Raw genomic sequence first — 25,723 nt, 5'->3', positions numbered from 1 at the left:
AAGACAAAGACGTTTCATCCACCTTAAACTGCAGATTGTCTGAACAACCAGTAATCTGTAAACATTTACACCGCCTTTGTTCTTGTCCTGCATCCGCGGTTAAGGGGCTGCCCCGCGGGGACCAATCCAAACTTTTGCCGCTGATGTCGGTCTACGCATGTCCCGACGCCAGTCTGCACGCGTGCTGCGTCACCACCACCCAACAACCCCTACACCAACGGCGCGTCCACCGTGTGGAAGAAAACGCTTCAGTTAGAGCCTTGACATTGGCGACATATATATATGAGTATCTTTGTCCCGGTACGTTGGACTCCGGCTTGAGTGACAGTAGCTAGTGGGTTAAAGGAGAGAGAGAAGAAAAAAAAAAAGGAAGGTGGGTTTGTGGTGATGCTGAAGTCGCGGAGACTGGTGCTGATGTGTTGTCACGCCGGTTCAAGAACGAAGACTGAACAAGGGAATGTCAGTGTCAAACGCACAGCTGGGCCATGAAGTTTGGGATCAACTTTGACCTGTGGGTCAGTGTTGTGTAGGGTTCAAACCCTGCGCGAGCTTCCGCCTGCCCCGGTGATGAATAAGGCTTCATAACAGGGTTCGTCTCGACAACCGTAATGAATGATTCTGTAGTCTAGCTGTCGTTGGCTCGATTGTTGAAGGAGAAAAGAAGGAACAAGTGCGTACACACAGCTGTTGTGGTTTTGTCAGGCGTTGAAGTGTGGTGGTGGTGGTGGTGTCCACTTCAATCATTTCAGCCGGTGGTCAGCATAGATAACATCACTACACCTGGACTTTGTCAGTGGTGCGCTCGCGCACACATACACACACGGTGACACGGTATACACAGTACACAGCCGTTAGAGCTGAGCGGTTGTCCGAGTGTGTACGCGAGCCATGGAAGTGTGAGCGTAACGGAGACGGTGACCCAGATGTGAACACACGGAACAGTACAGATGAGTGGCAGTAATAACACGGGGCGAGTTTATCGCTCTGCCATCCAAGTACAGCTTGGTGAGTTATTTTATCCACGATTTTAATGATGTTTGTGTTGCTGTGACATGTCGGGTACACGCTGTACAGCCTGTCATTGGTTGGTGCGGTGGTCGCGTAACAATTTTTGAAACTACCCGCCTTTGTTGTTGTTGTCTCCCTTGCTGTTTATCAAAGGCTTTCCTGACATTCTTTGTGTGACAATTTTTATTTTAAATAAATATAGGTTGACAGACAAACTGAAGCTAATTTTCGGCACGAGCTGTTAATTGTATTGTAATTTATTTTATTGTCGGCAAGACTAAATCGCTTGCTGTGGCACGAACGAGCAGGGTAGAGATACGACACGGAAATGACTAAGGAATGTAAGAGTAGATACGTCATCGGCATGTTCACGATTGATCGACCCTTAGTTCTCCTTCCCTCTCCTCCCCCCTATCCTGTCTTCCAAACATAGACCCACCACCACCTTTCTCATACATTGGTGGATCGTGCATTTCAGTCTGATGAGATCACAGCACCCCAGTGATTAACAGCTAGATAAAGATTGTATAACATTTCTTGTCACAGCTCGCTTCCCGACACAAGTAATTTAACACCAACAGTCCGTTCAGACTTTAATGTAGCTGTGCAACTGATTGTCCAGGAACAATAGACATAGCTACTTGGATACGGGCATAAAACATGAACCACGAAAACAATATTTTGCTGTTTGCAAGGCAACATGATAGTCGGGTGTTCGGATCGCATGCTCTACTAATCACTATGGCTAAATATACTCTTTTTTTTTTTTTTTTTTACTTGGCCTTATCCCCGGCCTACACCTAAGGATTTAGCAGTTTGTCTTTCTGAGGGTTAACTAGAGCAGGGCGTTGTAAAGGTTATAGTAGGACTTCGTTGGTGGTTTTTTTTTTTTTTAATCTCTCGTCTTTTATTCTCTTCCTTATTGTTCCTCTTACTGTATATCGTGGGAACTTCTGTAGGGCAATATCCCCACGAAATAAGCTTAAATAAATTTGTAAACCAGTAACATTTAGTTTGATCGAAAGGTGAAACTGGTTTGACCATTGATTACCCTTCCTCTCTAGAAACTTTATTTATTGAAGAACTATTTATCAGACTGCTGGACTTCAGTTTTAGAACCAGGAAATAGACTTGTATCTTGCAGCCGTCCACTAAAAATACTCTTACAGTGCAGTATCCATGGCAATTTCGAAGCCGACTGGGAGAGAGGCTGGCCCAGGTGACCCATCCCCAGGTCAGATTTACCTAAGCCAAGACAATAAAAGAAGCCAAGCAATAACGATGGTTCTAGCAGCATCCCAGCTATAGCAGTCAAGTTCAGCATTGGATAGTCCCCACAGTGCCCTTCGTCAGAGCTCCAGTGACACTGGCCCACTCACTGCAGGACTGTCCAACCCACCAGAAACTAAGAGCACAGACATGGCCTGCTGACAAGATCTTTTATCCCCTGTAGTATCTATAGTGAACGAGGCTATGTCTCATGTTCTTAGCCGCAGAAGAAAATGATGGACCACGAAGAATGGATAAATCTTACCTCGAGGGCTGAGGCAGATAAAAAAAAAGGAAAGGTGCTTAGGGTGCAGCTGATGGGACACGAAGGTGCTGGGGATAGAGGAGATGGAAATCACTGAGTGGGGTGGGGGAGGCCGGAGGCATTCCACACATAGCAAACAGATGTTGTGGCCACACTGCTTGTCTGCACACGTTGCTTGCCGTTAGCATCTCGTCACATCGCCTTTCTTTGTCCCAACTCGCTGAAGGGTCGAGGATTTGGGGTGGTGGACGTCTTTACTGCTGAACGTTAGAGGGGTTGGGAAGAGGTCATAGTGCCCCTTTTCGTCCTCGGCATGAAGCAAGCAGAAATCACATATCGCTTATTGGTCCTTTGCTCGTCAGTGTAGCTCAAAGTGGACAAGAGGTTAGTAAGGTGAAATCAGACGAGATACAGTAGTAGAAATTAAAGGCTTCCCCTTTCTTTGATAACTTGATATGTTAAGAAGCATTGAGTGGGTTGCCGGAAGCTGGCGGCTACATGACTACAAAGAGGTAAAGATAGGAGTTGACCTTTCAGGGTAGTGTGTTAGTGCGGCCACTCATCTCGAGGCCAGCGTATGATCAAGGGTGTCCATCCTATAATCCCTTACAGCGTTGTCTTCTCTAAGCCTCTGTAAGAGGTCAGATACTCTACTGGCCTACTCAAAGGCTTGGTCAGCTAGAAGGGGAGCTTAGTGCGCCACACGCTTGTCGAGCTGAGTAGTGTTCGCGCCTACGGCCATAGGACACCACTGTTGGCCTCCACCCCTTCCCCGTGTGAGTACAGTTCACATGCGATATCTCGATCCGTGACTAACAGCAGGTCACAGCCAGGGAAGTGTTCAAGTGAGTTATGACTCGTTTTCGAAAGGGAGCGAGATCATCCAGTACCGTTATAGCTGATGTAATTGCAGGCGTTCATTGTTTGTATTTCAGCGAAAGTGATTGCAGCTAAATGCACACAGCTCTACATGGCATGGCGGAAGAAGTCGTGAGGGTAGAGACGGATTGGGAGGGCTTCCTTGTTGCCGTTGAGATGGGGGCTCTAAACTGCTGCTGACGAAGGTCCGCCAAGGGGTTAAGCAAAAACGGCGTTCGTTCATTCACAGCCTGTCCAGAATATCTTCCTGCAGCATGCTCACACTTCCTGTTTCTGACAGAACTTCGCAGCAGCAGCAGCGGATGCTGCACGGGGGTAGCTAGTGTAGGCGCGACTAAACAATAAAGCTGTTCTCGACGCGTGGGCGTCGCATGCAGGTGGGAGACACATGTCACGTGGGTTGAGACGACTCGTCCTCTTGTACTGCCGCACTCGACACGGATTTCCCTGACCACAGTGACGTCAGGACTGCTGCGTCATCTTGTATCTCTTATACTTATATAGTTGGTTACTGCGAGACCCAAGCGATGAGAGTTCACTGACCGACCATTTCCCATCGGCTGGTGGCCAAACTAACCCTGACCAGCTATGTCGGCCGTGACATTTTTCCTGTCAGGCCTTGTGACCTCAGGTCACGTCGATTCAATAGTATGAAAGAAGAAAAGAACTTAGGCTCCACGAGCAGGAAGTCAAGGGAGTGTGAGTGTGAGAGAGAGGTCTCCAGATCAATCTAGTACATTAAATTTACATTAAATCCCCAGAGAGGACTTCTTATTGACTGGAACCTTTACACCTGATGAAGCCATTTCTTTATCCAGTACCTTTGTCAGATCAATGTCGGGGGTCACGTGATCCGAACTTGGAATGGATTGGGTTTCATACGATAGCTCTATGTGGAATTTGCTGTGCCTCCCAGTTATCCTGGAAGTAATTACCATTGTACCATGTCTCAGCCAGATTGATTAACCGAAGGATTAATTATTCACGCCACGTGCTCAGGGCGTGCTCAGGATTTGCCTAGTAGGGGGCTTGTGTTCTGGAAACTTCTGTGGAGCTGTACCTATGACAATCCGTGGGTTTGTGACTTTAAAAAAAAAATATCTGTAGGCTGGCGCCTTCAAAGATGCGATCAGGAGGGTTGGAGCCCCTAATACCAGCTGTCGAGTGTCACTGCCTAGGTTCATCACCGATACCACGGCGACACGCCACCTGCTTAGAAGTAAATTACAGTGGAGAAGATCGAGGGGTGGATTTGCACCCGGGCACACTAGAAAGTTTCAGGTTAACGTAATTAGTATTAGGTGGTTTTCGAATGGTTTTCTACCTCTTCCTTTTGGTGAATGTCAAGGGCCCTTGGAACGAAACCTTTCATGCTCGATTAACGAGTGAAGAAACCAATATATTGAGTGCACGGAATTTTATTTGTACGATTTGCTTGAGAGTATTATAGCTGGGTTGTTCGCGCCACTGCAAAGAGTTATTTTAATTGGCCGTAAGCGCATTGCGACAAGATGGCAGCATCTTCAGACCTCATCGTATCCTCCCCTCTTTTACCTCAGGGCTCAGTGTTCATCCCCGCACGAAATGTGTGGGCGGGTCTCTATGGATATGGAGGCCGTCACATGTTCATGATGCGGACGGACCTGGGCAAGTAATGGTCATGACCGGGGTTGGGAGAGGGGAAATGTTGGCCTTTTTGACCCAGCACTAGCACTATCTGTTCACGATGCAAGCTAGACCTTTGTGACCCAGCACTAACACGACCCGAGGCCCAGTGCTGCTGTTCTTTTCAAGAAGTGTGTAAGAGAGACGAGTAGGGAGGGGACTTGCTAATGTGACACAAAGCCCTTAAAAATACCCCACAAAAGCACCCAGCTTGACAACTTACACTCGCCCACCCCTAAAAGTAGTATCACTCAGGTTTTGTATGTCCATGCTTTGGACACGGCAAACATCTGCGGGGAGGTTACCGGTACGGGGGTAACGTGAAGGTGGTTTTGGTAGGGGAAGGAAGCTAACTTGCGACCCTGCTCTCTTTTATTACCCCAGGTGAGGTCGCCCCTTATGAAATATTAGTGTCCAGATTTGATCGGACGTATATTTAAAAAAAAAAAAACATCCCTGCATTCCTGGGGACCGACCTTGTCGAAACGCAGCTTGACCCTCGGCCTTTGTTGGATCAGGGCGCGCGCCGTTCCATCCAACCTGGCAGTGATTTCAATACGTGACAAGGGCGTTGCTGTGCTTTCATTGGGAATGCGTGTTGCTAGGTCTTAGTTTCACGTCTGCACACGATCATAAACGCATTCTCAGAGTCTCTTGAGAACTGGTAATTTTTTTCTTAATAAAAAAACGTGTGATTATATTTACACCCATATTTTCCACCCTTGTGATGATGAGGTGCTGGTTATAAACTTTAGTATCCAATATAAACTCGGCTTCATGGTCAGAACTCATTTCAAAATCCTTTCGCTTGCATACATTTATAACCGTGGCAGAAGTCTCGCAGTTGAAGACAGCTGTAGTCTGTCCTGGGGTCTTTTAGACGTGAAAAACATGACCGGACGGGGCGCACGTGCAATTTTCGTACTTAAAAAAAAAAACAAAAAAAACAACAAAAACAAAAAAAAAAAAAAAAAAAAAACAAAAAAAAAAAAAAAAACGAAAAAAGCTCGCTCTGTTCTTGTGCAGCGTACACTAATCATGAATAGTTAACTGCCGGCAGGTATTCACGTCCATCCTGTAACCGCGTCCAATCCATTTGCTGCACGTCTATTATGTTCGCAAGCGTTTCTGTACGCAGGTCAGAAGTTATGTCGACCTAAGGTTATTACATTATATGTATACATGATATATCTTTCCTTTAACGCACTTTTCATGAAGATAACCCCTGCCAGTGAATGACAGAGGCTGCTGGGATATTTAGTCAGTGGGGGCACACGGTCGCATTGGCAAAACGTGTGGTCAGAAGTCCACGTCTACAACCGTGTTTACACCTGTGTTTGCGCAGAGTAAACTTTGACAGGGTTGTAATCCTGCCAGCAGTTGAGCAGGGTGATGTTTCGAAGACTGCTGGCACGGGCCTTTTGTGAAGAACCTCGGTGGATCAAACCTCGCGGGGCCGCAGAAACTATTCTGTTTGCCTGGCTCGTTGATTCAGTGTTTGGGACTTGTGTCTTCTCCTGGCGCTGCACACAACTTCGACTCCGCACCTGTTTGTTTCTAGACAATAAGTCAGAGGATAGACAACAAGATTTTGTCACTCATTTGGTATAATCAGCTCCTGCACGCTGTAGTAGGGGACTGGGGAGTCTGTAGTTGTTCTGGCCAGCACAGAGGATTCAGTTGTATCAGCCTCTTTATCCACCCTCCCAGCAAATTCCCCAACCAGCAGTATTAAAACTGCATCACTAAACTAAGTGAACGTCTGTTGGTTTTCTAAAGCTGTATTACCGTTATTAAACGCCCTAATCCGGACATTGACTAAGTCGATTAAAGCAGGCGATCAGGAATAAGCCAGATTTTTCGCAGCATTTACCAAAGGATGAGACCTTAAACAAAGTAAGAATCCTACTTAGACTTATAATTATAACCGAAACCTTGCAAAAGCTGCTAAACCAAAAAAAAAAAAAAAAAAAGGGTCAGATATTTATTTACAGCAGGATAATACTTTATCTCACAGTTTCCATTGCCTTTTCTTATTCCGGAACTGGATGAAGCGTTAAATGCGGATGCTTCAAATAAAAGCTTATGACCACCTATTTCATGTGACCTTAACAAACATGTCCAGTCTCACATTCGTAACTGTCATTTTGCAAGTTAGGTAGAAGAAACTTCTAGAAGAAACATTTCGTAGATTTCAGCTTCCTATTGTCGTGTCTTGCATGATAGTGAACAAAGAATGCAGACGTTTGATGTTTAAAGGTATCATTTGCGTAGATACCGTATCTTTATTTTATATACAAGTGCACTCTTTTATTTACGATTAGTTTTGTTTACTTCGAATGCTGCCATTTTTTTCTTTTCTAAGAAATAAGAGTTTGCTTATATCTAAACAAGGACATTTCTGCGTTACCTTAAACAATGGAATGTCATTCTGTGAAACTGCAAGTGGTTAATTTGAAATGTTCTTACTATACAAAATTTCGAAATTCCTATGGGTATTTTTAAACCAGTAAGTCAAATTAGAATACAGTTTCGTCTGGGAGTATATCTCTCACAGTTGATGTGTGTTTTAAGGTGGAGGTGAATGCTCCATCCCGACACCAACGTGTCCCCCTTTCCATTCCTGTTGGCATGCCGGACACGTGCAAACGTGTGCATAATAAAGAGAGAACTGTTTGCAGTGTAGCAAGAAACCTGTGTGTCATGCTTTTTAATAAGCATTGGTACTTCACACTTGAATCGCCAATTTTGTAAAGGCTGGTCCGCTGGTCTCTCCTTTATGGGTCAAACGTTTTTATTTTCAGGGTCTCTCGCAGCTGTATTGATATTGAAGTGGCAGTACAATTCTTACATTTTTTTTTCCCGAACGACATGACAAACATTCCTCTTCTCTTTGCAGGTGGCACCCGCGCTAAAAGAGACCACAGCGATGGGGCAAACCTCGGCATGAAGGAAGGTTCGTATTTCTGTGTCGTGTGCTTTTGCCCTGAGGCTTGTGCAAAGTGCACGTGACTTAAATGACTTTTAACAAATTGGTCCCCAGCAGCATTTCTGGCATAATAATGAGCCATGGAAGGAGGAGGGGTGGGTATCAGCGGCTATAGTATGCGTCAAGTCTGTGGATGCTGTGCTAGCAGGCAGTTTATGAAAGATAAACAGAGAAGTATCAAAGAGCTAAACATTGCACCCCTTCCCCTCGGCATCCAGATACCCAGCACAAAGTTTCTGAGTCCGTTTCACGGATTAGATTTGTTTTCATCAAACCCGATATTTCAACAAGCTCCGGCTAATCATTTTTGGCATTCCGGCCTTCTTTCTTGCGCATTGCTCGCTCAGGAAAAGCAGCAGGAATAACAGGCAGCTTGACAACAGTAATATTCACATCGCAGGGGGGAATGTGGTAGCGACAGTTAACAAGAGCGCTCAGATCGCGGGACGGGAACCCCCGCATGTTTGCCCGGCTCTCCACATTCTGAAGTGAGAAGGAGAGTCGTCGGGAGACACAGGTAACCTAGGACAATGGCACAAAGCTGTACCTGCAGTCTGGCGAAACATTGCCGCGAGCTTCAAAAATATTTTTAAAATAAGTAAATAAAATGGGGGAAAGCGGGATTGGAGTTGTTTGCTTGTTGTTTTGCACTGAAGGCATTGGGTTGGACAAACAAATATGTGGGAGAAGCGTACCATAGTTCAAACAGCCAAGTGTACTTCTCCATCTTAGACGCAGCTGCGGTTGTCCCTTGAGTTGCCATCGCCTCCTCTCGCCTAGTTCAGCCAGGGACTTGAGCCCTGGCGGACGAAATTGTCCATAAAGAGTGGCAGACCTGACACGCCCATCTTGCTTCAAAGCTAATAAGTTCTATGCTGCTTTGATAGTCTAGTGGAGATCAGCAGGATATGTATGTAGATAAGCTGCAGATATGTATCTTAAATCCCCAAAACTTTTCAAGTGGCAAGAGATATGTTTTGTGTTTTCTGGATTCATGGACATTGTGTAGATGAGTTTGTTCTCCACCTGTTTTTGATGTTTCTTTTAATGTAGAAATTTACGGTGTTGATTTTGATACTAGGTTAAGCTTTTGTTGTTTTTCAAACTATTTTTCTTTTTGTTTCTTACAGTTGAATTCAAACTAGACATTGGTAGGAGGTAAGCATCTTTTTATCTTTTCATTCACTTTTTTACATATACATTCACGTATGCAACATGTATGTGGAAACATGTTTTATCACCATGTCATCTTCTGCTTGTGAAATATACTTAACTGTCCTTTTGAAGAGAACAGAATTAGAGATAACACCACCCAGCTAAAAGTAAATATTTCTCCCTGTTTTCATTGTAGACGGTTGCCATCACCTGATGTAAAAAAGCCAGAACAAGAGAGAGCACCAGAGTTTGTCATCAGGCCACGTAGACAGTTTGTTGATGGAGGCCAGAGTGCGAAATTCAAAGTGTCCTTTGAGGGTTCTCCCTCCACACAGCTATCCTGGAGCAAAGACGGACAGTCTCTGTCTAGCAGTTCAAAATACAAGGTGAGTGTCGAATGTGTGTGTGTGTGTGTAAGATAGTATATGCATGATGTGTGGGAATGCACATGCATATGGAAAGATTTGTCTTTGAAAGCATGGATTTATTTACAAATTTAAATCTCAATTACAAAAATTCCAATTTTTCAGATGTACGAGCAAGATGGCTATCACTACCTTGAGATTCAAAACGTACATTCTGATGACAGTGGCATGTACGTCTGCACTATTGAGAATTCTGCTGGCACTGATGCTGCTTCAGCTGAGCTTGATGTCTTTGGTGAGCTGCATTGTTTACCTTCGCTTAAAAATAAAAGCCACTTAAATACTAGTAAATTCACAAGCTACCACACATGACCAGTCACTGTACAGGCTACAGTAGCGAATGTTGTCAAAGACTACTGCATTCTAAGAATGGAAAGTAGATCAATTTATTAGTTTGTTTTTTTTTGTCCTACATAAGCTTAAAGCCTGTTTCCTTTGGGCTTTTTTCTTTTACCCAGTGATTTAATTAATTTTCTGCAACCATTTGAGATTCAGTAGAAAGTGTGGTAAAACTTTAAGTTCCAGCAAGTGTCTTACAATAAAGGTAATTCTGTCAACAGCCAAGCCAAAGTTACTGACTAGAAATACACCTGCACCCCCAGTGCTAGTGATCCCACTTAAAGATGTGGAAGCCACAGTGGGTGAACATAATGTCCGACTGGAATGCAAGGTGCAAGGTATGCTATGCTTCATTTGTACATCTATGTCCAACCTTTTACATTTTAAATTAGCATTATTCATCAAATAAAAAAAATCTTATTTTCAATTGTGATATGAGTTGTGATATTTTGCTTCTTTCGGTTAATTAGATGCTGATGAAAGTGAAGTAACATGGTTCCACAATGGCAAAGAAGTGCAGCCTAGCAGCCATTATCGAATTCGCTTTACTGGTGCAATAGCATCCCTAGTCGTGCTTGAGGCAGAGGAGGATGATTCTGGACTCTATGAGTGTGTGCTCTCTAGTGGTGGAGGTGAAATCAGAACCAGCTGTTCACTTTTTGTTACAGGTGAGCAAAGGGAAAAAAGCACTCATAGATTTAGAAACTCTGGGATTTGGATTAGCATCCACACACACACATCCACACTCTACTCAAGTTTCCTTCCTTATCTTCTACCTTTTCCTCTTTTTCTATGTCCTGTTGTCACTTATAACAGAATCTATTTTTCTCTTGAAGCTGGTGAGAATCCAGAACCTCCTGCCTTCACTCAAGAATTGCATGACACTGAAGTTGAAAATGGAGACAAGGTGGAGCTGGTGGCAGAAGTCAAAGGTCAGTTCATAAGCCAATTCAAAAGAGTTATGCTGAATTAGTGCATGGATGTGGTTTTGATCTGTTTGGTAGTGTTTATGAATAGTGTTTAGTAACTTGCTCTGAGCATGCATATTTTATAACTTGTTGTCTTTTACTGAGATGTCTTTTATGATAGTTTCTTTTTGCATGCATTCAAATTTTGAACCAGAGAAACCAGTATCTTCAGTGAGACATGTTCTCTCTTGGTGGCCATTTAAAATATATGAATTCTGCACAAAAAGTCAATGCTGCTGTGTCAGTAAACCTGAACTGAAATAAATAACTAAGGATAAGAGAAATTTAAGAAGTGCCAGAAGTATAGTATCTCATTAATTACATGAGAAATTTAAGTTATTTTAGTATGGCAACATTATTTACAGACCCTAATTTACCCCATGTAAAAATCAACATATTCCCAAATTTTAGAGTTAATGTAAAGGTAAAAATTGAATAGTGATAGTAATGCATTATGCCATTTGATGGCCAGATATTTTGCATGTATTTTAAGGGAATATAAATGCTATGACTGGAGAGCATGCAAGTGCCAGTCCCTGTGCATTGTTTTCATGTCATTTATTTACCAGCAGGGAGGTAACTACTTTTGCCAAAAGTGACAAGTAGCTGAAGACATAGATTTATGCATTTAACCCTTTTTGCCTGTGTTTGAATCCTTATATTTATCTCACAAAACAGATAAGGGGTTTATTTTCTCAGTTGTTAGGAGTAAGCATCGTGTAATGATACAACCCATTAGTTGAAAAAGAATTTTGCCCTCAGTAGGTCTTCAGAGCATGGTGCATGAATTTACACATTAATATAGACACAATACATGCATAAACATACCACTCTCACTCGTATGCCTCTGTATACATCACACACACACACAAGAGTCAAAGTGTGGAATTATATACATATATGTATACACACTGTTCAGTATGTAAAGCATGGCATGACGCATGTGTTGTGGACAGGCACACAGCCTATCAATGTGTTCTGGAGGCACAACAATATGGAGGTCACTGTTGATACACCTGGAATCACCCTCCATTCTGCAGACGGCATTCATTCTCTCTTCATATCCAGTGCTTACACTATTAATGCTGGAGAATACATGTGTGAGGCTTTTAATGATTATGGAAACACAAACACAGTCTGCAGACTCACTGTTAAAGGTATACATTTATGATATAATAGCATAATGACAAGTTTAAATGTTAACAGAGCCTTAGATGATTTTTCCCCCCTGCCAGCATTTTTATTTTGTAGATATTTTGAAAATATTCAGATATTCTTTGCTATCATTTCATTTAACTTGAAAAGTTTTAATAACTAGTAACCATGTTGCACTATTTTTTAAAATATTTATTAAGTACATTTCCTATTCTTTTTCACTTTTTTTCTTGGACTCACATGTTAATATTAAGTCTTTTGTGTTTTTACCTCAATTTTGACATCATTTGTGAAGAGGAAACATTGCTTGAACCCCACACTTGCTACATTCTGTATGTCATTGACTGCAGTAGAGAAAGCTCTAAAGCATCTGTTTTGCAGAGTTCTTTTTCTGATTTCTGAAAATATGTTACTGACAACACTAAAAATAAATTAAAAATAAAAAAGATACATTTTTTCCTTATGGCATGTAAACAAAGTGTGGCCTTGTGGTGACTTACAAGTCAGTAATGCATGTAAATGCAGATATCATAACGAGTGTGCGATAATAAGTGATAATGGGAATGTTGTTGTCTTCAGACTAGGCTTCTTTTCTGCATGTACTTACCATGGATTATTTGTTGGTGAGAAAACACTTTATTATCATAAGACCAAAACAGTTGTGGTTTCCCCATCGGTGTGGAATTTTTTGAGAAATGTTAATCAGACTATATTTAAAAAAAAAATCCATTTGTAAAACCAGCTGAAAAAATAAAGTAAATGATGATTAGAAAAAAGATAAGTTAAGCTTTTGGCTGCCATTTATAAATATGAATCAGAAGTGTAACAACTGTAGTGCAGGATGTGATTTTTAAATCCTGTCAGGTACATCTGATCTTATAATTATGTTTATGTACTTTGTAGCAGTGCTGAAATTTGCACCTCTAGAACAAATGCACAGCTTCTAGTGAAAAAAAAAAAAGCCTTGGTAACTTGGGTTTTCCTCTTCTTTGTCTCAACAGACTCTGGTCTCACCAGCACCAAGGAGTCCAAATGAACCCTCTTCCACTACACTTTCAAACAACATTCCTTTTTTTTTTTTTTTTTTGTTTCTTTTTAGTAAATTTTTTTCCCCGTGACTTACTCTGCTCTTAGATTTTCTTTTTGCTTTTCCCAACCTCCTATTGTTTTTTAGCATCCCTTTCCTCTTATATTTTCTTGTTTTTCTTTGAACTTAACTTTTTTTTTTTATCTTTTCAAAAATCCTTCCCTCCAGTAGAATGTGTGCATTTTTGTTTTGAATGCTTGTCTACACAGAAGTAGAAAAACCTCAACCCCCAGAATTTCTAACCCGACCAATACACTTGACAATTGAGGAAGGTTCAAATGCGACGTTTACTTGCTGTGTCAGTGGACACCCTTCACCTACCATTTGGTGGGAGCACAATGGATACAAACTGTCCCAGAGCAAAAGACTTCAGGTTTGTCAGTTTTGTTGACATTATAAAAAAGGTCTTTTGGAGGTTAGCATGTGTTTAAGCCTTCTTTATTATAGTCTGCCATAGTTTTGAAAGAACATTGTTTATGTCTGAACATACTAGTAGCTAAATATTTATCAAAACTGTTACTTTGCCAAAGAGCACATCTTTCTGGGAAATTTCCCAAGCACTTGTGCCATTTGTGAAGAACTTAAACAATGAGCAGTTAGCAAACCATGTTTCTAAAGACATCGAGCCTTCACCTTGTAGGAAAGTTGCTGCCTTTCCCACCAGTGTTAAATAAACCAGACTGGCATGTTTGTTGTTATTAGTTTGTCTAAAAGTTTTACAACTTATTTTTTGTGTGGCAGATTTCTGATGATGGACAGATTCACACACTTGAGATAGTGGGAACAAACAAATCTGATTCTGGACAGTATATGTGCCATGCTGAGAACTCTGCTGGTTTGGTTATTCACACCTGTTCCCTGGTCATATCACACTCAAAGTTTACGCAGCCTCATGGCACAGATTCCTTAAAAGCCAGGTATTCTTCATTCTCATTGTGCTCATTTCATTACTTTTTGGTCCATTCATTGAATCAAAGTTTGTTCTGCACATGTCTATCTAGCTCCCATGTGATATATGTGATATTTTCCTGTGTTCTGTTTATTTATCTTCAATAGGAGCTTTTTTTTTATCTTTTCAGGGAACCCTTAGACCAGATGGGAGAACAAAACAGCCAGGAATCTGGCCGATCATATAATGCTCATGATTTCCGCAATGTCCTGAGAAAGAGTTGTGTGATGATACCCCAGCCTGGCACCAACAGTACTAACCCAAAACTAACCACCTCTGCAGGTCCTACACACAGTGCACTTACAGGCTGTTCCATTTCCATAGGAACTACAAAAAAAAATCTGGACTTGTTTGAAAGTATGTCTTCCACAGAGCAAATTAAGCCAACAAGTCGACAACAGTTTCAAACCAATCAGAGAAGATTTCAAAGAGGACAGTTGATGGTAGGTGACAATTCTCTTGTTAGGTCTTCTGTGCTTCTGACCCAAGCACCATACCCAGCAAGGAACTGGACAGACAAAAATGCTCATCAAACAAAGCTTTCAAGTAATCAGCCAATGAATGACTTTAGAAGTGTTCTGAAGAGACAGAGAACTACACACAGGAACACTGGAATGTTTACAAACAGTAATGTGAGATCTAGAGCATCATTCTCCAAAAGAAGTGAAAACCGGAAAAATGGACTAGAATCAAATAGTATTGGTGCTTTGAGGAAAGATTTTAGAAGTATTTTGAAGGAACATAAAGATGGAAGGACATCTTTGAGTACAGAATTAAAATCAACTCCACAGCATAAAAACGCTACCTTAAAAACTGAAGTTCAAGAAGATTTCAGATCTGTTTTAGAGAAGAAAAGAAATAGAGCAGAGGAGAGAAAACATTTAAACCCTCCTTTATCAGTAGTCAGTAAGGTGTCAACCGAAAAAAATTCAAACATAAATATAAGTACAGATGTAAATAGTCTAAAATCAAAGTTTGAATCGCATCCTCAAGATGTAAAAAATTTTCATCTGAAACCTACCAGAGACACACCTCCTGAACTAATAAATCACAGCAAGCTTGAAACTGAAAGTGTTAAAACAACAGCAGAGTGGAAAGTAAACAATGCTGACCCAGCCAGAATAGAACCTTCCACTTTCAAGCCGTTGTCAGAGGGGTTGTCCGCTTTGTCACGGGTCAAAAAAGAAACACCAAGGACTTCTGATTATTCATCTGCCTCTGACATATCTCAGGACACAGACATCTCTCAAACACCAGATATTTTGCAGTCTGTGGATGCAACCTTGAAAAGACGCTGGCTAGAAGAAAGGGAGACTGATATTGGGAACAGCAGCATCACTAGCTGCTTGGCACCAAGCATTATACATCCGCTAGAGAACCAGAGGGCGCGATATGGTGGAAAAGCAGTCTTTAAGTGCAAGATCTTGGGTGACCCAGAACCAGTCCTCAGGTGGAGTGTCAACCATAAAGTCATTAAGGTAAGGTGATCAATTTATAGAATTTTAGATTGCTGTAACTTTGTTACAGATGAAATAATACAAAGAGACCTGGGGGTCATTGAAGAAATTTTTTACATTCATTGTATTTGCTACATTTGTTAAGTTCAATTTAAATTATGGTCTTTGTATGTTATATTCGCTGCTTTTGCTGCCACAACATTAAAAAAATCAACACATTTCAGATACTGGTGCCTCTAGTGGAATTAGTAAGCAAATGTAAGCTGAAAGAGTTTCTACCCCTTATTGAAATGTTACTATTTAAAGCATGTTTATATAAGATTTATTAGATTATTTTAGCCTCAAACTTGTGAGACCAACTTACTCTATCTCACTGTTCTCCTTGCATTTTTATGCTTTGCTTCTGGATGACTGCTAAATTGTATCCTAGTATTCGTCATATTTTTTATGTTACAGCCCTCCAAGTTTTTCCAGCTAAGCTATGAGGAGAGCTTTGCTCAGCTAGTGATATCAGAGGCATTCTCTGAGGATGAAGGGGAATACACCTGCACAGCCACAAATCTATCTGGCACAGTCTCCTCTTCCTGCTACCTCACTGTGGAATGTAGGTGTGATTTCTGTATTCCTAATGAAAAGAATAATTGTGCATGAATGAACGAAGCAAGAGGTTGTGAACTTAAAAGTATTTACACTGAGAATGATTTGTTTCAGCATCGTCAAGTTCCAAATCTGAGGGCCGTGCTTTTGAAGGCCCTGTGTCCATGCCCCCTTACATCACGTCACTTGTGCCTCAGAATATTGCTGTGCAGCGGGGTCAACCAGTGCGCTTGACCCTGACCTTTGCAAGCGAGCCAGCTCCAAGTATTAGATGGTTCCAATCAAAAAAAGAGCTGATTGCAGGTTTGTTTCCTGCTTAAATATTTTGTGGAATTTTTTTCATGTACTGTAGCCTGATAAAAGTTTCAGATATTTTCTTCTGTCTCCTTCCCTTCAACTATCATTGTCTCCTACGTTCTCTTTTGGGTTATTCTAGAGCCTCTTTGGAGAGTAGCTTTTAGAGCCTAATTTATCCTGACTTTTCTGACGTTTCAAAGGTGACCACTTTAAGATCACCAGGGAGCTAGCATCTGCACTTTGATGATTGATGCTGTCAGCAGAAGCGACACAGGCTGCTACACTGTCACTGTTACCAATGATTTAGGCACTGATCATGCTTCAGCTGATATCACTGTCCAAGGTATTTAGTTTTTTAAGTGTTTTATATTAACTTTCTTGAAACATCACAGGCTTCACTGCAAGAGTTCTAGTCACTTTTTTTTTAGAATAGTTTTCTATAGGGTCAGATATTTCTGGACTAAAATGTGATGCATTTATAAAAGTATTTAAGTGCAGCATTTTGTGTACATTTATTAGAAACATTTGACACATTTTCTGGGCTGTATTTTTTTCCATTTAAAAGCTGGCTTTTATTGTGTTTAGAAAGCTTACTAGATGTGTTTAGTGTCCATTCCCATAAATATTCACTTCTACTAACACTATGTCAGTGAAACTTGTCTGTTTGGATCTTTATTTCCCTGATCAGGTGAATTATGTTGTGCTACTTTTCAAGATATCATATTTTGATAATGAGTATTCTTCTTTTTTTAACAATTATAGATGTGCCAGACCCACCTGTTGGGAAACCCCATTTTTATGACATTAGCAGAGAGTCTGTCTCTCTGTCCTGGTGTGGCCCTGCATATGATGGTGGTTCCCAAGTGACTCACTATGCCATTGAAGTGCAGGAAGTCAGTGAGGGGACATGGTCTACACTAACCTCTGATTGCCGAGTGAGTAGAAAACAAGAATCTGAAAGGTCTATTTAGTCTGAAATAAATATTTTTGTTCATTGTAAAATTCATAGTATGGATTGTTACAACTATATGCATTCATTTAAATAGGATTACTTTGCCTATGTCATTCTGATGCTTTGGAAATGTAAATATTTACTTTTAGAGCAAAAGTGTTTAAACAGGCAGGTGGTGGCTGGTATGGCACAGTTTGTGACTGAGAAAAGAACTTTTTACTGTTCAATTTGCTACTAGGGTATGAAAGGGTTTATGCATTTATGCATAAGGCATTTATCACATAACAGCATGCACTGAAATACAAATAAAACGAATATATTTATTCAAATATTTGCAGAGCACATCATACTACGCATCCAATTTGAAACCAGACTGCTTTTACCAGTTCCGAGTACGAGCAGGGAACAAGTTGGGGCTTAGTAGGCCATCAGAAATCTCGGATATAGTGCAGCCACTTGATTTCTGGCTTAGCCCTTCGGAATATGAGTCAGATGGTTAGTAACAATAAAAAATGACTTTAGTAGTACATGTGCAGCTAGATCTGCTAGTGCATGCTGTGTCTCAGGAATTATTTGTTGCATACAAGATGGAAACTACACAGAGAAATTTGTGATTTGATTTTGTTTTTTTATGAAAATAAGTTTCTGATGTTATATTGAAAAAGTTTCTAACACATTCAGAAGTTAGCTCTAAGAGTTGTGTCTGTCATCTATCCAGAACCTGAAGAAACTTGTGTGGTTCAATTGTTAAGATATTGTCAAAGGTTCTGAAAAGTCATGCATTTACAATTTTCAAAAGACAAGTCTTGTGTAGTTTCCACTGGTTTTGTCTGGTTGTTCAGGTTTTTTGCTTAACACGTCCCTTAGACTGTAGATTACCAATTGCCTGCACTAATCTAGCTCTTCCATCAACCCCAAAACACAAATACTGCTTTTATATTGCTAGAAATTGCAATTTGTTTTCCCTGCTTTATAGCGTCCTCAGCTGACACTTATTTGACTGCTGTTATAAGAAGTAGATGCTATTTTTGTTTCCTATTTTGCCTATTTTAGGCACATGTTTAGCTCACTAGCGCAATAATTATGGACCACCTCAATGACGTCTTAAACCTGGTGAACTCTAACATTGAAGTTAATGATCACAAATCAATAGCACATTTTCAGAAACTAAGACTTCTGATAAGTTTTTAAAGTAAACAGGTAATTTAAAAAAAAAAAAAATTTGAAAATATACTCATGCATTGCAGAAAATGAGTGCTTTCTGCTTGTTTCTGTGGCTATGGTTCTTGCGCTACTAGGTGTGCACTTGCTTTATAGAGGCCATGAGTTGAGATAGTTAGGCATGGTGCAGGCATACAAATGTTTGCTATGGGTTGTTTCAGGACCTTCTGAAGTCTTCTCCCCAACTGTTGAATACTTGGGCAGAGGTAAACAGGCATCTCAACACTGAGAAGCCCATGATTTATTAGAATCATCCAGAAACCAATCTTTCTAACCATGCTACTTTTCACCCCAGGTTTTCAGCTGCCATATTTGTGCTTTTCTAACCCCAGCTAACCATTCATATGAATTAATTTGCAGATTGCATCAACTATGTTTGTAATGCTGATGTTCATCAAGCCTTCCATTTGCATGGATACTGTTTGTTATCTGCTTGTTCAGGCTGTTGTATTCATGTAATCAGCCACAGCAGACACAAGGAGTTTTAGGCAATGAATTCTAATGTCTTGAGATGAAGTTGCTCATTGTGATATGGAATAAAAATACAATAGCTACAGCTTTTTAAGCTTCCTTGCTATTCTTCACACAAAACCCCACTTTTATGCTCCTAAAAAAAAATCTTCAAAAATTAGATCAGCTGGCATGCTTACTTTCACCATATTTGTAATTTTATATTATTCGGAAATCTATTTGTCAGGGTGACTGTGCTTGTATTGCTGATTTGAATGTAATAAAGATAAACAATGTATTGACTATATAAAGATTTTAGTAATTAGGGGGCAATGCTCAACAGAGAAATTTGACCAGTGATCATAGTTATGCAGCATTCATAATTCCTATATACTTAAATAAGAATTTTATTTATATTTATATTTTGTAATTACAGTTCTAACCTTTTCCTTGCCATATTTATCAGTTAAACTGCTTTATTTTAATGTTGCATCGTTTTGCCAATAGCAAGTAGTAAAATATTTTACAAGAAAGTCTGTAGTGTACAGATTATCTTTTCATAACTGTGTCAACTGTAAAGTCTAACAAAGTGGGGGGGGGTGTTGTTGTTTTTTGTTTTGCAGTTTTACAAGGCTTAGATTTTTTTACTAGTCTCTTAGATGCCCTGAATTTCTTTGCTAATTCATCCAGGTTAACAATGTTTATGTTGTTTCTAAGATTAATCATTAGATTAATTCAACAACCAGGGAAAAGAAAACAGAAATCAGAATTTTAAGGGGAAGCTTTCAGGATATTTTTGCACACTGAATGAGACCATACTTGTAAGAAAAAGGAAATGGATGGCAGAGATTAAAATATTGTGCACATTTCTTCATTCTAGATTTAAAATGTTTCAGATTCACTTCCATTTGAACATAAACAAGTCAAGATTTGCCTGAGCAGAAAGTTTGAAGATCACTATGAATTGCTGCATGAAGTAGGAAAGTAAGTATGATCTAAAAATAGATGCTGCTTTATGAATGTGTTATTTTAGATGAATTTAACAATGAGTGAATGATTTAAATGTAAACAGAGATGGCATCATACATTTTGTTGAGTGGAAGTGTGTTAATTGTTGATACTGTTGTATATCAGAAATGTTCTAGAGAAAACAAAATCCTTCACTAGGACAATTTTTGTGGAGATTTTGTTGTCAGACTGAGATAACTATGTAATCTCCTTTCAGGGGTAAATTTGGAAATGTTTACAAGTGCCTGGAGAAAAGCACCAACTCAGTGTGGGCGGCCAAAGTGGTTAAATGTCGCGAGAAGGATAAAGAAAATGTGCGACGAGAAGTGGACATCATGAACCGGCTAGCCCATCCCAAGCTTCTAATGCTGTGGGACGCTTATGAAACACATAACACAGTGGTGCTTGTAATGGAATAGTGAGTGTTAACTTTGCTAAAGATAACAAAAAGGAAATAGAACTGGCTAAAGGAAATGTCCTAATGTTGGAATAACTATATAAACAAAAATAAAGTTTAGATGATTTTGTCTGTTCCTTCTGGCATGTTGATTGATATTTTCAAAAGGAGCTTGAATATCTTAAAAATATTGGTGTTCTGCTTGTTTAACGCATGGCTTTTTGATTGAAGAGATCTTTTTTCTTTTGTGTCGAATAGTGTTGGAGCTGGTGAGCTGTTTGAGCGGGTGATCCGGGAAGACTTTGTGCTTACAGAACGGGACTGTGTGCATTTCATGCGGCAAATCTGCTCAGGCGTTAGTTACATGCATTCACAGTCCATCCTTCACCTGGACCTGAAGCCAGAAAACGTACTTTGCGTCGCAGAAAACTCCAACCAAATCAAAATCATCGACTTTGGCCTGGCCCGTGTATACAGGCCAGGGGAGAGCATCAGAGTGTTATATGGCACACCAGAGTTCATTGCCCCTGAAGTCATCAACTATGACGAAGTGGATTTTTCCACTGATCTCTGGAGTGTAGGGGTCATCTGCTACATCTTGTGAGTGGCAGTTGTGTGGTTTTGGTTTTCGTTTAGTGATTTCTCAGGCCTATGGTCGACATTATTAGATGACAAAGCTGTCTGTGGCCTTAGCTAAAAAGGAGAGGTGATTTCATACTTCACATTCACCTTACCTCACGGTGCTTCCTGGTCCATAGCTAACACTGGTAATGTCCTTTACTTCAGTCTGCAGCCAATGATGATTCCAGATTATGGATGTTTAGTAACACACTTTTTGTTTGGTGAGTTTTTTAAAATAAAACCCCAGATATTTACTTCTTTCCTCATTTACCTGACAATTATGTCTTGTTGTGCAACTCATAATTACTTCTATCTTGTCTTTGACAGGTTGTCTGGCCTGTCCCCATTTCTGGGTGACAATGATGCAGAGACCCTTGCCAATGTGACAAGCGGCGAGTACGACTTTGACGAAGAACCCTTTAAGGATATTTCTGAAAACGCAAAAGATTTCATCTGCCGTCTGCTTATCAAGCGTAAAGAGTAAGCATCTTTGGTCTTGACCCTTTTTCCTTCATATATTCCTGCTCCATTGTTAACATAAGAAAAGTGCAACAATGATCTTAGAGTTCTTTGCAGTGAAGTAAACATAAACACCAGGTTTGGTATCAGGTCAGAGAAAATTAATAACCTTTGCTAAACACAAAAGGCTGACATTCACATTGCCTCAGAAAACTGAAGCCTAAAGAAGTGTAAGCATGTCCTATGTCTAATCCAGCATTCACATGCATTTGATAACTTCATACAAACATTTGTATAAATATCCATATTTTACACCAATTTTTACACCATTTTGTGTTGTGCCTGATAGTTATGTTCTCAGCACACAGTTCAGTGAACAGCGAGGTGAGAGGTGAAAATGACAGGTTATTTGCTGTATGTGACAGGCGACGCGACACTATAGAGCAGTGCCTGCAGCACCCCTGGCTGGCCCAGGAGGACCAGCGTATCCGCTGCAAGCGCCTCAACACAGAGAGACTGCGTGACTTCCTGGCGCGCCGCAAGTGGCAGGTAAAAGGGGAAAGGGGTCTGCGTGAAGATGGTTGATGAGGTTGGCGGTGGGATTGCTAAGAGGTTATCGACAGGCAGAATAGTCAGCATGATCTGGAGACATGTAGAGTTGTCTGAGCTGACTTCTCCCCATCTTGACGCTAATAAAGCTTCGTTGCAATAACTATTGTGATGTTGATGTTGTAGCCAAGAAGATAAAATATTATTTAATCAGTTTCGTTAATGTAAAGGACAATGTTCTGTGGTTCCCCCACCCACTCCATCTTCATCCTTTCCTACAACTAAGTCCATTATAGCTCCCTGGATCCTTACTCCTCTTAACTCGCAAGTTGGTTTGTTTAATTCTTCTCACTGGTTCTGCTAGTTGTTTCTTTGCTAAGTAGAAAACCTTTCTGCTTTTTTTTTTTAAATAGTAGTGTGAGTGGCTCTCTCCTTCTCTCCCTCCCTTCTACCCGCAGCCTCTGCCCGTTTTTGCGCAAAAGTAGAAACGCGCTTATCATGCATAGATTGTGCATGTTTGCACGATAAACATATACTTGAGCTTGATAAACGTGTTTCTTCTTTGGATTCATGTTTTCGGTCTGTTGCCGTTGACGTGATGCAGTGCCAATGCTTTTCGACCTGTTTAGGATTCGTATTGTTTTGCCTTTTTTGTTTTGTTTTTTCCCCCCTTAAAATCTTCTTTTGCAGTAGATTGTAGATGTAGCCTTTTTCATTTTGGTATTTTTTCCACTTGAGTTTGAATTATTTGTATTTTGAGCATGATTTGGTAAAGCTTTAGCTTTGCTTGAGAAGGGTATTGGTATGGTACAGATAATTACACTGCATACACGCACGCACACACGCACACACGCACACGAAGCGAGAGAGAGAGAGCGAATACGGAGGATGTTGAGGTATAAAAGCTGGAAGGTAAAGGATAGTGGTTTGAGTAGGCGTGAAATAGTTCTAGGCTGATTTCTTGTGCTTGCTGGTTGTGTGGCTGTTAAGATTATGTTAAGGGATTATCTTGCTTGCAAATTCTGCTGTCGTGGTGTCGGTGCCTGGGCTTGGCTAGCGCTCTCCTGCATGTGTGTGCTCTTTCTCTCCACCTCTGCACAGAAAACTGGCAACGCTATCCGCGCGCTGGGCCGCATGGCTTCCATCCGAAAGATGCTTCTAGAGGGCTTCAGTCTCAGCAGTTCTGCCATCACCTCACACTCCCCCGATTCCGACTCCTCCTCCCAGCCAGTGCTAACCCCCAAGCACATCTTTTCTTCTCCTGCCAAGGTCGTAGACGAGGAAGAGACACTCGAGGGAGAGGGGAAAGACAACGGCAAAGCAGGTGATCACGACGACGACGACATCTTTATGCGGCCTGCCAGCAGTCGCGGCAAAGACCAGGCGGTGTCCGCGACACGTCACTCAAAGAACCCAGAGAGAACATCCGGTCTGGGAGCGCCTGCATTTCCGGAAGAACTTCCCGTTTCGTCGTTTCGGCGGAGACCACTGAAGGATGCAGAACCCGACCCAAAACCATCATCGACAAGGAGAGAACCCAGGTTGACCAGAAAGCCAGAACTGCTTGAAGAAGAAAAGTGTGATGTGGTAGTTCCCGAAAAGGCAGGGAACTTAACAGCTAGCCGCCTACCCGGGACCCAGTCCAAAGACTCGACCAAAAAATCCGCCATTCCTGGCACCGGTTCTGTCCTCGCCACCGGCGATACCGCCTTGCCACCGTCCACAGACCTGGCCGTCGCCGCGGGCGACTCGGAAGCTGCGGCATCGCACAACAAAGAACCCGCCGCGGGCGTCAAGAGGGCGGTAGCGTCGCACAGCAGAGACTCGCCTCTCACCACCCCGGGTGATGACGCTCGTCGACGCCGTACTTCGTCAAAAAGATGGTGGACTGTACGGCCGTGGTGGGCGATGTCGTTCGCTTCGATGTCCGCGTGGCGGGTGCGCAACCCTCGCGGCTGGTCTGGCTGTTCGAGGACGAGGAGGTGGTGGAGGACGAGCGACATCGTCTGGAGCCAGGAAGTGGCGGACAGTGCTCGCTAATCATGCGCAACGTGACGGAAGAGGACGAGGGCGAGTACACGTGCCGAGCACGTAACGCTGTGGGCGTGACCACGTGCTCTGCGGAGCTGACCGTGTACAAAGCGCATTGCTTCTGACGAAGCTATTCTGTGGGGAGAAAAGAGCAATCGCTCAAGTTCAAACTGCCAACCCGTCCTTTCCCGACCGTTGTGATATTCACGTTGCAATGCCCCGCTTCACACCCACTCAGATCAAACGTTTGCATGGTTGCTCCCCTCCATTGCAAACTGGATTTTACATCATGACAATTTTATTTTTAATTGCCTTTCTTACAGATGGTGCTTCCTATTACCTTGAAATATCTTTTGTTTTTGTTTTTTTTTTTTTCAACCATGGTTTGCTGTTTAATACGGAACACACATATTCATGACATTACCGTCTATATTTCGGAAATCATTATTGAGACATTTTATAAAGAACTATTAGGTTGGGTTTTTTTTTCTTTTTTTTTTTGTTTTTTGTCCTGATCGTGCTTAGCTATAGACTCACCTTTTTTTTTTTTTAAATTTTAATTCCAGCAAAGTTCATGTACTGTGTATGCCTTCAAGGCTTTCTCTGAATTTCCAACATTTTTCATTTGGAATTTGTGGAGCATTCGTCGGTTATTGATACCACACCCCTTCCCCCACAAACATTTACTTGCAGCAATGAGTTGATCGACAGTATTTTTATAAATGATACTTTTGATCGTAACTGACGAGCCCTCCACAAGCCCCATCTTTCGAATGACCCTCAATTTTTAACCCTGATGGATTTTCAGACAGAGCCTTACCTTGAAGCTCGTTGTTAGACTTGACTCCAGCCAGTGCAACAGGTTTGTAGATATATTGCGTTCAAGATGTGTTTTTTCCCTCGCACTGCTATACCCGAAATTTTAATGTAAAACTCCGTCTGAAGTTGAACACTTCCAAGGCGTTCGGGAATGTGATAAGCTGTTATTTGTGATGTAGTTAATTTATTTGAAGAATTGTAACAAGTGTGTGTGAGACATAATACTGGGTTTTTGTACAGACAGCGCGTTTATTTGTTTTTTGCTTGGTGCCGAGACCCAGAGAGAGAGAACGGGGGGAGGTCAGAGTTGTTTCCCTTTGCTGATGTTTTCATATGAATAGAGCGCGAGCATGCATTGTACATGAACTACAGCTTTAATTAATAAATTCTCATCATTTCCTTTCAGCTAGTTGGTGTCTTCTTTCGCGTGTGAGTGGTGCGAGAGCGCATGCGCGTGTCTTGAATGGGGTGCAGCGGGGAAGATTGGGGGTGTCCTCTGGCAAATGCCACCAGTTTCCATACATGCATGTTACTAGTCTTCACTAATTCTCCCTGTTTTGTCGGACAACACCACACGCATGCGCGCCCACACATTCACACACGCTTCTCTGCTTCTCCGTGTCTTTGAGTCATCTAAGGCAGTAGATAACAGGCCTATTTGGCGTCACACTTACTGAACACAAAGCACTGAACCTGAGGTGTCAGATGAGAG

General features: G+C 41.5%; 1 protein-coding gene and 1 long non-coding RNA gene across 2 annotated transcripts; both read left to right on the top strand.

Moving 5' to 3' along the window:
- Positions 1-218: 218 nt before the first annotated feature.
- LOC112566508 (myosin light chain kinase, smooth muscle-like) lies at positions 219-25,413 on the top strand. Its single transcript, XM_025242761.1, is given in 24 exon segments — positions 219-1,005; positions 7,986-8,042; positions 9,206-9,233; positions 9,427-9,616; positions 9,761-9,890; positions 10,216-10,332; positions 10,465-10,662; positions 10,831-10,926; positions 11,919-12,119; positions 13,414-13,577; positions 13,946-14,121; positions 14,284-15,631; positions 16,067-16,214; positions 16,322-16,510; positions 16,719-16,847; positions 17,267-17,439; positions 17,795-17,951; positions 20,024-20,111; positions 20,353-20,553; positions 20,791-21,132; positions 21,481-21,633; positions 22,038-22,161; positions 23,263-24,016; positions 24,019-25,413. Coding segments are annotated over 24 exon segments (5,520 nt in total). The 5' UTR covers positions 219-947; the 3' UTR covers positions 24,318-25,413.
- On the top strand, positions 1,774-5,523 carry LOC112570154. The gene is made up of 2 exons (XR_003100597.1): positions 1,774-2,846; positions 2,905-5,523. It is a non-coding gene; the product is annotated as an uncharacterized LOC112570154 (long non-coding RNA).
- Positions 25,414-25,723: the final 310 nt, after the last annotated feature.

Source organism: Pomacea canaliculata, linkage group LG1, assembly GCF_003073045.1.
Source record: "Pomacea canaliculata isolate SZHN2017 linkage group LG1, ASM307304v1, whole genome shotgun sequence".
In the NCBI taxonomy this organism is placed as follows: Eukaryota; Metazoa; Mollusca; class Gastropoda; order Architaenioglossa; family Ampullariidae; genus Pomacea; species Pomacea canaliculata.
Note: the sequence above shows the minus strand (reverse complement) of the source record. Positions and strands in the feature narration are given on the sequence as shown.